The following is a 14,392-nucleotide window of genomic DNA, read 5'->3' as shown; positions in this document are numbered from 1 at the left end:
GATTGCAGACGTCTCGTGAAGAGCTATCAACCCAAGAAGAAGGAGGAGGAGGATTATCAGTGAGTATGAGCCAACGTTCAGGCGTAATACCGGATCCACGGCTCGGCAGTGATGCGTTCCCCGACGCGAATAATCCTTCAAAATAATTCCCATTTCGAGCCACAGTCGCGAAATTATTCGAACTACGGTCGGTTTGGTTATATATTTTTAACAAATTTAGAAAGCACCGATAGTTTCTTTCATTCGTTTCGCGTACGCTCGAGATACGCTGTACAGCGTTAAAACAAAGATGGCGACGTTTTGTTTTCCCTCCCCGATGCTTAAATTGCATTTTAATGGGCGATCTCCGTCGAGAGACAAACGATCGAAGAATACACGCCTCGTTTCCCCGATGGAATTCCCCGACTTTTTGCGTTCGTTTCTTTCGCGAACATCGATTTCTGATATTCTCTCTGTTCCGGGACCGATATGCTTCCAGTCGGTCGCAGCTGATTTCTCTAACGGGTCGTTCTCTGATTCAGCCAAAAGTCAGGTACCCCGTAGCTTTCGTCCTTGATAAAATTCATAACAATGAAAAGTTACAACCCCTGTGAAATTTCGAATTAGGCATCGTCAGGCCTATGATCGTTCTCAAAGTGTGGGGTACCGAAAGGTCAACGTTTTCCATCGAAAGAAATATGGAAATCCGAGATATTACTCTGCAGAAATCCCAACGGGCGTCTAGGAGCGGAAAGTGAACGCCCCGAGAAAGGAAAAATTCTGTCGCGTACGGCTCTTTGCCATTCCGTGCGCGTCACGACGGAAAACAGTAGCTAATCTCTTATCTGAAGGCGTGGGCGGATCTCTTTATAAGTTCAGTAACTCGCTCGGTTCGCGCCTACGGGCCGGCGCGCTTCTTTTCTCGGTGTTCCTTCTTCTCGTCTCGCATTCGTTCGCGTGGGCCGCGATTCAACGGTCCCCTTTGACCGTTTATGGTCGAAAATATTTTTGATATTTCGTTCCGACAGGTCCCGCGGACCAATTTAGCCGCTCGACCCACAAGATTCGGTCCGTGTTTCCGTGTCGTAGCAACGAATACCCCAAATTACGCGGCTGAAACGAATCGATGTTCTCTACTTAAATTTGTCCACGTCCAGGTACAGCCCCTGTCGGGCATTCAAGATGGAATTGAACGAGGTGAACGATCAGGCGGGGCAGAGAGAAGTGATCGCGGAGAATCTTCAGGCGAACGTGTTGAGGGAGTTGAACATCCTCGTGAAAGACTTCAAGGAGGATCGGAAAAAGTACCTTCAAGAGGGCGCCAGATTGATGACGACCCTGACCGGTCAGATCGGGAATCTGGAACGCGCCAGGAAAGCTTACGAGAAGGCTTTCAGAGAGGCGGAAAGGTCCGTCGAGAATTATCAGAGGGCGGACGCGGATCTTAATCTTTCGAGGGCGGAAGTACGTCGCTTGGTTTGCACTATGTTATTCCATCATCACCTTTAACCTTCTAATCTCTCCTCTACGATCGAATCGATGAATCGAACATTTTTAGATACCGCAAGAAATAGCTTTACCCTCTCTGTGAAATGTTTGCTTCCTATAACACTGTAATTATTTGCAAAATTTACTCATTGTTCCTTAAAATTTCCAGGTCGAGAAACAGAGGATGAACATGACGTTGAAAACCCAACAGAGCGAGGAGGCCAAGACGGAGTACGCGAATCAATTGCAGAAAACAAACGATATGCAGACGCTGCACTATCACACGGCCATGCCAGAAGTGTTTCAACACCTTCAGGTATTTTTGTTTGTTTTTTTCATCGCGACTCGATGGCCTTTTAAAATTATCGACTCGAATCTAATAGGTATTGTTTTGTTTTAGGAGCTAGACGAGAAACGGATAAAGAACATGCGAAACTATATGTTGAAGTCTGTGGAAATCGAACGAGCGGTGGCGCCGATAATCGCCCAGTGTTTAGATGGGATCGAGAAAGCGGCGAACGAGATCAACGAGAAAGAAGACACGATGCTGGTGATCGAGCGTTACAAGAGCGGTTTCCAACCGCCCGGCGATTTCCCGTTCGAGGATCTCTCCGTGGCTAAAACGTACGACAGCAATAGTCAGCTGTCGCAGCCGGTGATGCAGCCGATACACAATCATCATTTGACGGTGAAGGGCACCGTTTCCGGTGGCAAGATCAAAAAGAGGGTCGGCATTTTCGGGATATTCAGTAGCAACAAGGTAAATGTTGTTCGTACGCGTCAGAACCGATCGTAGTTTCTAATTGTGTCACGGATATGACTGTGAGCATCCCAATTACACTCCCCCCTCTCTGTCTCGCCAAGAATGTTAAAACACGAGTAAGAACAAGAGATAGTTGCGACATGCACGAAACGGTCCCTCTTGTCTTTGTTTCTTTTTTTTTTTCTTTTTGTATTGTTGTTTTCCAGCGCACAGTTGCATCGTCGTCGGTCGGCAGGCCTGTAACGTGCACACAGACTTTTCGAGGCATGAGTAATATATTCCGTACAATTGGTATCCGTCGACTTCTTTAGATCGTAGCCATTCGAGCACCGCGGTATCGTTGTATTTTAATTTTTTTTTTCTATGAAACGTGTACGACGTTCTTCCTCCACTTTTTGCCCGGTCACGTCGATCGTAATAAATGTACGCGTCGATTAATCGCGTGGCAAGCATAACTTATCTTTCTTCTGTACTTTTTATTAATTTGGTGGATGGTTCGATCTGCCTGTGGTCTCTTGTTTCCGATCACCTGTGGACTATGAATTTGGATACAATTGTGCTTAGTAAGTACGTTATGGATCGCTTGTTCGCCTGCCAATGTGTGCAACACCAGCATATATCTATTCTGCATCCAACTGTACCGAGAGATTGCGTGTCGTTAGATGTATCTTCTCGGTCGAGTAAAGACTCAGAGGCTCGAGAGGGTCTTTGAACGTTTCACGTATGACGAAATTAGGAGGGTATTCCGGTCTAGAAGGTCTACAAGTTTTAAGCCTCATTTTAACAACACGTATTCATTGCCATTCTAAGAACATACATTATTTCTTTCAACTGAAAGTAATAAGAATTACGTATACTACAAGTCTGAAGTCAATCGACCTATTAGATCTTGAGATGTCATGTCAAACATTACAAAAAATAATCAAACATATTCAAACCTCTATAACTTGGCTATTTTTACGAATTTTTTCAAAATTCTAGATTGAAATACCCCCTTAACACATTGACTGCCATGGTGGTCACTGGTGACTAGCACTTTTGAACTCACATAATACTTTTAATATAGTAGATATACTGTTGTCGAGGCAGTGAATGTGTTAAAACAAAAAAGGAACTGAGTTTTTACTCAACGCTATCGCCTGAGATCGTTTACCGATTCATGCGCTGAATGATACGCTTTTGGAATTTGTTTCATGCGTACGACAGAAGTTGATCGAGGTGTGCATAGCTTTAAAGGTCTGTCCTTCTCTTTACAATCGCCCATTGTCTTTTGTTTGACAGTTCTTACCAGAATATCGAGAACCGTCTAGAGATTTTCACGTAATTTCTGCGCTCTGTGTACAAAATTTCTGCATAATAGTCGCGTGTAAGCAGGCAATTGTTTTTCAAACTGTCCAAGGTCCAGTAACTTGTGTACCGATCACGTTTTCGTATCGCCAACAGTTTCGAGAAATAAGTGCATGTATACGCTCGAATCGAACGTACCGTATATTTTATTTCGTCGTTAGTTCGAGGTCGAACGAAGCCGTAAACAAAAATTACCGTTATATATCAGAATCAATGAGAAGCGTAAACAGTTTCGTTCGATCTCTGGTCCGATCAGCTCCGAGTATGCTCGTGATAGTGAGGCATATAACATTGGCAAACCTTGATTTTATGTTCACGTTAACTTTCAATCGTAACGTAGATTTAATTCGTACATTTTATCGTACCTGTAATTGTCGCGTGCTTTCTTCTCCTTTGTTCTCCATCGCATATACTTAAATCATTCATAGATCGTACGTTCCTGATAGATCCTGGTACTTAATTGAAATAATTCTAGAATAACGTGCCTGGATATGGCGATGGGGCGAAGGAGGACTGCAGCGATTTGCCGCCGAACCAGCGCAAGAAGAGATTGCAACAAAGGCTCGACGAAATACAGGCGAAGATTCAGCAAGAGACGGCGGCCAGGGACGGGTTGATGAAGATGAAGGGCGTGTACGAACAGAATCCAGCGTTAGGCGATCCAATGAGTATAGAGGGGCAATTGAATCAATCGGGCAACAAGCTGGACAAACTCGGCGCGGAGCTGGCAAAGTTCCAAGGTTATCTCGAGGAAGCAATGCGCGCCGGCGTCAGTTTATCCAGGTGACCTTGCTAAGTTTCAATTGTCTGTCACGATCTACTTAGCTCGCAGCATGTATTGTACGGTTTTAAATTTTCCAGTCCCAGTCAAACGCCGCGGAAACCGACCAGTAACGGATCCGCAACGAGGCCGTTGAGCTCAAGAAGATCCAGTCATTCGGGGGGAGAGGAGAGTCTTTCAAGATCAGCGTCCGATTCCAGCGTGAGCAATGCAAACGCTAATCAACCGATGCACAAGAAAAGTGCTCCGGGCACGCCGCAACCCACGCACGGGTAAGCTTTTAATTGATGATATTTGTTTGCGGACTACTGCTCAGGATCCTCGAGGCGAACGGTTCTATCTCTTCTGTTTTTTTTTTTTCACTATTATTCTTTCTCTTTGTTAACGGAAGAATCGTTGCGATAATGATGAGTTTCTGAACTCATATAAATACAGAATCAGAATTTTTAACTAGACCAATTAGACACGCTTTTCGCTTTACGGTACTGATGCACAGTTCCACGAATAGCCCGGAATCTGGCCTTGGGGAATCGAGGACGTCTCTTCCTGGTAGCGGCGGCGAAGAGTATTATGTCGACGAAATCGATGCTCAACCACCATTGGGAACGTGTAGGGCTCTTTATCCTTTCGATGGTACGTGTGTAACTCGACTCAGTATTTAGCGTATTGTACTATCGAACGTCCGTTATTGTTTCCGAACGAAAGACGCGTAGAATCTTTTCATTTTAGTGTCAGTGTTCATAGAGCGATGCCTCGGTATTTGCTATTAAGTTACAACCGTTTGGGGAAAATATAAATTGCACGTTTGTGTTTTTAGCGACCAGCGAAGGTTCCATACCTATGTACGATGGAGAAGAGTTGTACATGATCGAATTAGATCAAGGGGATGGCTGGACGCGCGTCCGACGTATATCTCAACCAATCGAGGGCTTTGTACCTACATCTTACATAGAGTGTCATCTCTATAACACTTAGCCACTTCTCTTAGGACGTTAAACAATCACGAAGTGGAAAGCTTCAAAGAGGAAGGTCATTGATGCTATTGGTTCAATACGGTACATTGGACGATAAAAGATAGCAATCTTACGAGATTTCTACCAGTCGAGGGTTATGTGTTGGTCGATTGGCACAGGATTTCGGTGATATTCCGTTGTTAAATCGTGGGCCTAAACGTTAATGGACGATTTTCGAACGAAGAAAATTAATATGTGCCAACGTGTCCGACTTTGCAACGAGGTTACGTTTACTCGTCGAACATTTAGTCAATTACGTCCAACACACTTTCCTCGGTTTTCCATCAGCTTATCGAACAAGGATAAACAAACGTAAACGCGTTTCACGCTCTGAGATCTAGGTTATGTCGAGTGAATCGATCGCTAACCTGAACTTAATTAATTCTGAATAGGATATAAAGGATCGTACGATTATTTAGAGTGACGTTACATCCAACCGTTGAAAGGGTTCGATCGTACGCGCATTCAATATTGCTGAAGTACGGTACAGTTTTCTATGAAAAAAAGCACGCCCCTGATCACTTCGGTGGCCCTGGAAATGTGCCTCTGTACTTTAGTCGTGCACAAGCGAACAATTTGCAGCTCTACTAAAGAAAGTGACTAGTTTTCATCTATGTAATATGTGCTCCGCCTACACGTCACACAGAAATTGCGATTGTTGTAACCTGCACGAGTTTTATCTACCTTATTTTATTTTTATTTTTTTTTTTATGGTATCATCTCGATTGTAAAGCAGGAAATTCACGAACGTTCGTTCGATCATTGCCGAAGGTCAAGAAACTGCAGTGTCTCGTAGTGCACATGTACATGTTTAAGTAAAACACGTACGAACACGATGACGGAAATCTATTATTTTTTTCCGACGCGTCGACGTCGGTGTTTCTTGGTCTTTGACGGCGATAAGGAGGTTGATGCCGCTACTTTACAATTTATTTCGAGTCGTTATTGTTTTCTATCGTTGTGTTAGTTTATTAATTGACGTGTTTGTTTTAAACGTAAATGGAAGGTGATTAGGTCGGTGCTCTGTACAGCAAGTAGATTCCGAAGATTGGTCGGCCAAGTTTCGTTTCTATGATGTTGCCTGGATGTGAATTTAGTTAGGATATATTTGTGTACATACTGCAAGGGATATGGGAGGAAGAATGGGAGCGAGTGGTACGTGTGCGAGTGCCAGATTCGACGTATCGTGCGAAGTGACGAGTTTGCTTTTCATTCGTGTGGACATGTGGGAAACAGCGGCGTTGGCTATTTTCTTTAAAACGCTACTGTTTCCTCGCGTTTGGAGGTGAAGTTCCAGCTACGCCGTTACTAATGCCTAGATTCGTCCTAGATTCGATTGCGATGTATCGAAATCGTTTAGTCGTATATATTATCGCGTATTACAAAACTATGTATATGTATATAATTATATATATATGATACTATAATCACTCATTAAAAAAGGAATGTAGCTTCGGTATATAAGATACACAAATACGCAAATGAAATGAAAAAGATATCGGTGGCCCTCGCCTCTGCCGTAGCTGCTGCCAGTTTGTTCGCCGTAATCTTCGCTGCGAACGACGTATACAATTTTATCGTTAAGTATCGCTGCGTTTCGAATGGCCATGCCAGCGCACGCATCGTCGGATATGCGACCCACGGGACGTTTTTCTTTTTATATTTAATCGTTAGTCGCGAAACGGTCGAAACGCCTGAGAATCGATAGAGTCGATAGTCACTTTTCATGCGCAGCAAACGACTTCGACGGAAAGTCGACCAAGAATTAACTTTTTGCTCGTGCAAACCGATTGTTAACACGGGTCGTGTTACGATCACTTTGTGAAAGTGAAACGGGAATCGCTAGATAACGATAGAAGCAAAGAAAAAAGGAAAGAAAGTCCGTATGTCTACCTTAATTCTTAACATTAAACCGCGTCCATTCTATGTATATTTTGTGATTTTATATCCATGAACAAGTATTGTAGATAATTAACTCTGTGACTCATTATACGTTTAATTATTATTATTATTATTATTATTATTATTATTATTAATATTGAAAAAATATAGGTACTAAACCAATGTATTGCATTTGGTTATTTTATGCGACTACTGTGCGAGTCCAATTTCTTGCATTCTGCGTCTTACCTACACGATAAACCTACAGAAAACCTACACGCAAACAGATAATATCACTAACACTTTTTCAATGGATAGAAGGAAGGTGCGTTTAAGAGAATAAAAATAGGGAATTGTGTTTCGTAAAGTATATTGCAACATTTCGCGGACAATTGACTAGATCAAAAATACAGAGTAATACATTCTGATGTGTATTGTGCATGTACACATAGCTACATATAAATTAAATATAAACGTTCTTGCAAAGTTCTTGCAAGCCTATACGTATACATAATCTAAACACAGAAAAGCTGTCAATTCTCACGTAATCGACAATTATACCTGGATTATGCTTTTTGTATATAAATCTCTCTCATTTTGTGTATGTGTGTGTGTGTGTGTGTGTGTTTATAAAATTAAAGTGACGCTCGTTTATAGCGAGGATGTCAGCAGTCGATCGCCCGTACATTGGCAGTCGTACGATTGATTATACACAATATGTCGCAATATGTCAAGTCCACGCATAAAAAATAATAAAACGTATCTTAAATTTACAGGATACTTGTTCGGAGTTAGTAAAAATTATGGTAATAAGTTGGATCGGCGGCTCGCGATGCAACGCGTACATCAATCACAGCAGTGCGCGGCCAAACGAGCGAGCGGCCGAATAAAATCTAGAAAAAGAAAGAGAAAACACACGGTATAAAACGGGAAGAGGAAGCGACAAATCAGATATTCACGAGATCAATGCAGAAAGTTCCAGGTACCCGGCAAGTCTTTGCTGTTAAGTACTGATCGCGAGGAACGTCAGTTACAAAGAGTTATATGCTTTCTAGCGAGGTGGTACGGTTTTTCCTGCTTATCGGCCACGCCACGTTGTCGGTTGATCATATACAGTCACTGTACAAAATACTTGCTATTTGTTCATGATTCGCGGAACGATTCGTTTGCGAACTCTTGAACCATCTCAGTCAAGATAAACGGAAGCAAACTACGTCCACGTAGGACGAATATTCGACGATCCACCCCTTTGGCAGATTTGATTGTTTTCCATGCGATGTGGACCCGCCTCAGATAGTAAGATCTTCCCATTCCTCGACTTGCCTGGGCGTCAATTCGATTCGAATCCGGGTCAAGGTGCCGAGAAGATCGTGCATTCTGGGCGTGAGCGGGTTAGCTTGCAGATCAATAAATTCCAAAACTGGAGCGTGCCTCAGTCTCTCAATATCTACGTCTAAGGAACGAACGTGTCAAGATTTAGACATTGATATAATCGTTTCAATTGGATCAGCGATTCGAAGATCCGAAACGCCTCTTGCATAACAAAGACTTACGACACCTACCAATGATAGAGTTGTTGTTGGCATGTAGGTGCTTCAGCTGTGGTATCCGACAAGTAACAGGTGGCAAAGCAATGAAAGTATTATGTGAAATGTTCAGCCTCTCTAAAGCTTGCAACTCTGCAAGTTCCTCTGGCAGCTTGCTCATTTGATTGTGACTCAGATTCAGTTCTGGAAACAATTACCTGTTTATACTACAGCAAAATTTCAAAAATTACTGATAGTAAGGAGAAAACAAAGACGAGTTTTAAATTCTTAATATTCTTAGCTTAGAATGTACAAGATGAAAGAAACAGCTTGTATATATACTATCAGACCTACCGGTGATTAATGAAAATTTCACTGCAAATTTTGGTGGAATTTTTGTTATCACATTCCCAGAAAGATCGCATCTCTTCAATTCTGTGTGTCTCATTAAGTGATATACTGCATCAGGTACCTGCATTAACTGGCATTCTGACAAATCTGCAACAATAATTAAAAAATAACATCGGAAATTGCATATTGTAGAAAACAGTATTCGACGTAATCATCGCGATCGAATCATGAATACGGTGCTACGTCATATTGTGCTCTTAACAGATCAGCTGTAGAAGTAGGTCAGTGTATCAATATTACGCGAGCGTAACTACTGAAATTTTCAATTTCGGAGCACTGGTCATGATAACGTTAATTTAATGTACCCTGTATTCCGTCGCGTCGAACGAAAAGTCCACCGACGATGCGTGACATTTAAACAGCATACACAATGTTTTTTTTATAAAACCCGCGATACACCTGTAGCAGCAAAAAGTAGGTCACAAACTAGGGTAAAGTATCAACACGCGGAACAACGAATCGAAAGAGATCAAGTGCATATTTCGATTAAAAACAAAGTACCAGTGGCCCAATCGGTTAATTTTTCGTATCGTTTGTAAAAAACAATTTACCAAGACTCTCGTTCTCCTGTGCTTCTTCGCAGCGTAACACAACTCTCGTGACGGCGTTCGCCATCTTGCCAAGGCAGACTGAATCGCTACGAGTTCTCGGATCCGCCGTCTAGCCACCCTATCACGGAACATTTATTTTCGACGAATATCAGGAATAAATAGCATCCGTTCACCGGCCTTGACATTCATTCTACTTTCCGGAAGTTCACGCTTCGCGAGAACAGGACGCGGAACGATAATTCTTTTTTAAGACTTTCTTCGTACTTGCATGTTTACCCAGATAATTATACTTCTGGCACGGTTGCTGAGCTTTGTAAATTTGTAATTTGAATTTTAAACAATTGGAAAATAGCGTTGGACGTATTTCAAACGTGTGAAAGTAGACGCGGGACATTCGCTTGTTTGATACCGCGCTAGATTCTTGGTCGCCATCTTTGTTACGCTTGCGCCTTCGCTTCCAATACTGGTCGCGCTTTCCTTCGATTCAGTTCTAGTTAACGGTTTGCAATTTTCATTGATAAGAATATTTCTACGCAAATTCGATCTGTGAGTCTTCCTTATTGTTAATCGCATACTAAGATATCGTTGTTTAAATAATACAAGATAACGTAACTGTTTGAAATGCGTGTACGGTATCGAATGCTTGAAAAGTTTCGATCGCGAAGAACCGCCTTTTTTCCGTTGAATTCCGCATAGCGTCTTTTTATTACACCGAAACACGTCGCATCGTGAGAATGCCAACGTTATTAACTGAGCGGGCTAACCGACTATGTTTTACTGTATGTATTGACAGTGACGATGACTTTTTGCAATAAAGTAGTAAATGGCTTCGGCGACAAGTTACCATTTAAGGTTACGTTTCCATACATGGTGGCGCCTCGCGTACCTGTATTCACGTAGCACGGGTCGCATACACTCGCATTTTACCGCGTCGATACGAAGGAACCCAATTCTTGCTGTGGGTTGCAGGTACGAAATTATTGTCGATACTTAAATCGAAACCAGAAATTCAGCCACTTCTGGCCAAACGGATTTATTTATATCCTATCTATTCGCGTAGAACGTGTACTAATGTAATTATTTTTTTCAGGGCAACGCTCGGACCGAACGGCTAAAGTGCAAGTTGAATCACTCGATAAAGTATTGGGTCATTTATAACTTTAATTATATTTATATACGGCACGATTTACGAGATGACCTAATGCTAATTTCGAGTCTTGAAGCCCTGGTGAACGTACAACGGAAATACGATATATTTTGTCGGTGAGTCCGCCTTCTTCTCGCATACATATTTCGTCGTAAGTTTTATCTAAGAAGGGACTGAGAGTCTTTGTGTGAAACAAGAGTTGAATTCGAATAGCCGCGACAACAAGACAAATAATTAAATGACGCAACGAATGAGTAATCCAGCAGTGCTTTGTTGCGAATACATGTAAAAAGGATCAGGAAGAAGGAACGACTATCGCACGGCATGCAAAGCGTGCGTATTTACGCTGCCAAGGCCTCGTGGCAGTTCACTATTCCGAGATTGACCTTTCGTGTACGCGTATGCCTCCAAAACGTGCAAGAGATCTTTCCTGGTGATGGACCGTTGACTCACGGCTCGACGATACACAGTGGCTCAAACTAAAACTCGGGCACGTAGATTTTTTCGTTAGACGAAGCAATTCTCTTTTGTTTTAATATACTATCGATTAGCTCCATTAGCTCCAACTGCTTTTAATGGACTAATTTTTAACAGGAAATCCCCATTTGTAGCCACGTTGTCAAAAACAATGCGTGCTCGCACGGCACGCGACTAGTTCGAATCGGTGCACCGGTAGCACAAGGAACAAAGACCGGACACGAGTTGTGCAACGCAATGTTTATCCGACCGATTATCTATGCCAGAACTCCGACTAAGCATTTCACTTTTATTCGAATTGATGCGCGAGCCGCGGCGAGGAACACCTCTACCTGTTACGTGCGCCAACCAACATCGAGTTATCGCTTGGTATATTGCGTACTAATCGTTACAACACTTTTGATGCGTTTCTGAACTAAAATTTTAAGTCTCAAGACAATATCTAACCCCTGAAGAGTATACAAAACGTCTAAGATTAGGGTCACTCTAGGCTAAATAGAAATTGCATATTGTTTTATTTAAAAAAATTATATCACCACGAACAAAACGACACCGTAATAATACTATAGAGTCCGAATATTAGTTTGATTCATTGTACTTATGACTCGATCCAATGGAACAGAGTACGCGTCGAGCCTTCGAGCAACAGTACGATTTCTTGGTAGCTCGGGGACGAAGAGTGACCGTCGGTCGTTGTCTCTTTTACAAAAAGGATCGGTGGTCGACGGGTACTTGGAAGCTTATTGCGAAGCCATTTCTTCCCGAGGATCGCTAACGAGCGTTATTACAGAGACACGCGTTCGTACGTAGAGTGATGCCTTGAGCGTAACTGCCAAGCACCTCTCGCTCTCGTTTTCTCCGCTTCGAGACTTTCGCCAGTTACCGATTAGAAATCTAGTATTTATTTTTAACAATTTTACACCGTGCCGTGGCGAGTCACGAAAAGCGGCGCGAAAACTCATTGTTGAAAACTTTTTTGTCAGACGTTTCCCGTGGACGTCGTCGCGGGACCAAAGCTGGACGAAGCGGCATTGAGAAAGGACTCAAATCTATCCGGGTGCGCGGATAAGGCAAGGACTCGAGACTCGTTCTTTCTTCCAGGTTGGAACAGGAAGCGAGTCGTGCAATGTACACTCTTCACCAAAAAGATACGAGCCTTGCATTATAAACTAATTCTTTTGCAGATTCATCCCGCGGACGTAGGACCATAGAAAACTATAGAAAACGCTTAGCTCAGGAGATCACGCGTGCTCAATTTTTGGCAGTGTACGAGGTGGTACGTAAGTAACAATCATCGACCACCACCGATCCTCCTACGATCCTGCTTCAACGTCCCTCTTCTAACGACCATACGCAATGTTACGCGAGCTAATTCGCGACAGTAGTTTGAAAGTCGTGCTCGTTACAGGTCGGTCGAATCAACGAATCAAGGCCGGCCAGAAACACGTATCGCATTGCCAATTTTATTAGTCACCTAAACGATCGTACCTTAAGGTCGCTCTGTAACGCGCGTCTATTCGCGTTAATCCGTTGCACCTTTTGTCTATGCTCCAACGATCACAGTTTATGGAAAAGAACAAAAGACCAACGAAATCGACACGAAACTCGACACGGTCGAACCAGATAGAATTGTTTGCCGAATCGACGTAACTGTTTCCTCCGCGTTTCATACTTTCTACGCCGCCGATATCTTTCCGCGTTTGAGGTATCACACTTTCGCTCGCGCGAGGATTTCGTCCGCGGAAAGAAACCGAGTTGAAACGCTCGCGAAGCGCCCGCCGTGATTACACGTCCAAGGCCGATCTGGCACTTTCTTTCTTCAATTAACAACCGTAAAAGCGTACCGATCCCGTACGGGAAATCTATGGTCTTAGTCACCGATACGGCGATAACGCGTCGCTGATAAGTTTGTCGGACAATGCGCGGAGGTTGCTCGCTGTGCGCGTTATTTACCTTGTCGCACAAACGGTTGCGTTAGGGTAATCTCGATGGGTTTCCTAACGCCAACCTATTGCCAACCCATCGGGGAAATATCCCTCTTTGCGTCATAGCGCGTTTTACGACACGTTTCTGGCGATACTGCGAAACACAAAAGTGTTTTTTAGTTGATCTACTAGCGTGAACCACTTACGATGGCAACCCTATATCGCGGTGAAAATCGAAAGTAATTTTGTAACACGCGTTAAATCGTGAAAGCAAAGCGATATCGATGTATAAAAGTGTTTCAGTTTCAAGGGAGAACATGTAGGCCAGCTCTTTCGAATAGAGATCTATATTGACTTGTACTGTTTTCGTCTATAGTTGACTTATTAAGAAGTGTTTACTCTTAAGCGTAATTCAAGACTCTATAATGATCCAGAAGTTGACCGCGTGTTCAACAACATACCTAGATTGCAATTGTCCTGGGCCTCCTCGCAACGGGAAACCACCCTGATAATCGCCCGGCCCGCCAACTGCACGCAAACAGCCATGGCCACGTTGCTCTCTCCCTGCTCCTGAGATACTTGCACTCGTTCGTCATTGTACGTGGGTGGTTTCATCTCTCCTAATGCGAATAATCCGTACGAACAGTAATCTCTCGAATTCCTCTCGAGTGTCCTGTCGCGAGTGCACGACGATACGAGCACAAAATCTCTGTTAAATGTTACTCCTCGAAGCGTTGTGTAGCACTCGTTCCTCCGCTATCAGGAAACTATCATCTTTCGGGTTCCAGTCGTCGTTGATCGTGCACAAAGAACCCTGTACATGCACTTTTCCGTCGGGATGCTACGCATGGAGGTCCTCGCCGTGGGAAAACCGATTCAGAATGTACGTGTTCGCGGTTTTCTGTTTTTCCGCGCTCCGAGGAGAAACGAGAGGAATCGCAACGAGAGCGTTTCAGGTGACGCTGCCTGGTACTGACGCGCAGAACTCCACGCGGTGCTATTTAAGCCCTCGCCGCCTCGGCCCTCCCACCAGAGATGCATCTCGGATCAGCTGACTACTTTGTTTCGGATTCCCTCTCTTTGTTTGAAAACAACCGTGCACG

General features: G+C 43.4%; 2 protein-coding genes across 11 annotated transcripts in view; one reads left to right on the top strand and one right to left on the bottom strand.

Moving 5' to 3' along the window:
• Cip4 (formin-binding protein 1-like Cip4) overlaps positions 1 to 7,435 on the top strand; it is a 36,375-nt gene extending 28,940 nt beyond the window's left edge. For 4 of the 8 annotated variants that reach the window (XM_076770268.1, XM_076770269.1, XM_076770261.1 and 1 more), the window contains 9 exons: positions 9 to 59; positions 1,137 to 1,443; positions 1,637 to 1,783; positions 1,868 to 2,227; positions 3,437 to 3,466; positions 4,053 to 4,360; positions 4,439 to 4,630; positions 4,855 to 4,991; positions 5,176 to 7,435. In XM_076770268.1, the coding sequence (XP_076626383.1) occupies positions 1,162 to 1,443; positions 1,637 to 1,783; positions 1,868 to 2,227; positions 3,437 to 3,466; positions 4,053 to 4,360; positions 4,439 to 4,630; positions 4,855 to 4,991; positions 5,176 to 5,333 (1,614 nt within the window). In that variant the 5' untranslated portion in view covers positions 9 to 59; positions 1,137 to 1,161 and the 3' untranslated portion in view covers positions 5,334 to 7,435. The remainder of the gene's footprint in view (positions 1 to 8; positions 60 to 1,136; positions 1,444 to 1,636; positions 1,784 to 1,867; positions 2,228 to 3,436; positions 3,467 to 4,052; positions 4,361 to 4,438; positions 4,631 to 4,854; positions 4,992 to 5,175) is intronic. The other 4 variants (XM_076770262.1, XM_076770263.1, XM_076770266.1 and 1 more) reach the window with 4 other exon arrangements.
• Positions 7,436 to 7,824: 389 nt separating this feature from the next.
• On the bottom strand, positions 7,825 to 14,264 carry Sclp (leucine rich repeat containing protein 20 sclp). 3 transcript variants are annotated; one of them, XM_076770280.1, is made up of 5 exons: positions 13,981 to 14,264; positions 13,751 to 13,950; positions 9,133 to 9,276; positions 8,815 to 8,982; positions 7,825 to 8,705 (listed from the first exon to the last, which is right to left on the bottom strand). In XM_076770280.1, the coding sequence occupies exons 2-5, from the start codon at positions 13,902 to 13,904 to the stop codon at positions 8,542 to 8,544; spliced, it is 630 nt and encodes a 209-aa protein (XP_076626395.1). In that variant the 5' UTR covers positions 13,905 to 13,950; positions 13,981 to 14,264; the 3' UTR covers positions 7,825 to 8,541. The 3 variants fall into 3 exon arrangements, with proteins under 3 accessions (XP_076626395.1, XP_076626394.1, XP_076626396.1); XM_076770279.1 differs by having other exon boundaries at positions 13,751 to 14,264; XM_076770281.1 differs by lacking the exons at positions 13,751 to 13,950; positions 13,981 to 14,264 and adding an exon at positions 9,741 to 10,046.
• Positions 14,265 to 14,392: the final 128 nt, after the last annotated feature.

This window comes from Colletes latitarsis, chromosome 8 (assembly GCF_051014445.1).
Source record: "Colletes latitarsis isolate SP2378_abdomen chromosome 8, iyColLati1, whole genome shotgun sequence".
NCBI classification, from domain to species: Eukaryota; Metazoa; Arthropoda; class Insecta; order Hymenoptera; family Colletidae; genus Colletes; species Colletes latitarsis.
This window is presented reverse-complemented; position numbering and strand designations above follow the sequence as displayed.

Bases quoted from the DNA above. Each gene is read 5' to 3' on its own strand.
- Sclp (XM_076770279.1), bottom strand. From the start codon at position 13,904: ATGAAACCACCCACGTACAATGACGAACGAGTGCAAGTATCTCAGGAG. The intron at 9,277-13,750 runs GTATGTTGTTGA...TTATTGTTGCAG, and splicing joins CCAGGACAATTGCAATCTAG to ATTTGTCAGAATGCCAGTTA. The intron at 8,983-9,132 runs GTAGGTCTGATA...AATTGTTTCCAG, and splicing joins GAAATTTTCATTAATCACCG to AACTGAATCTGAGTCACAAT.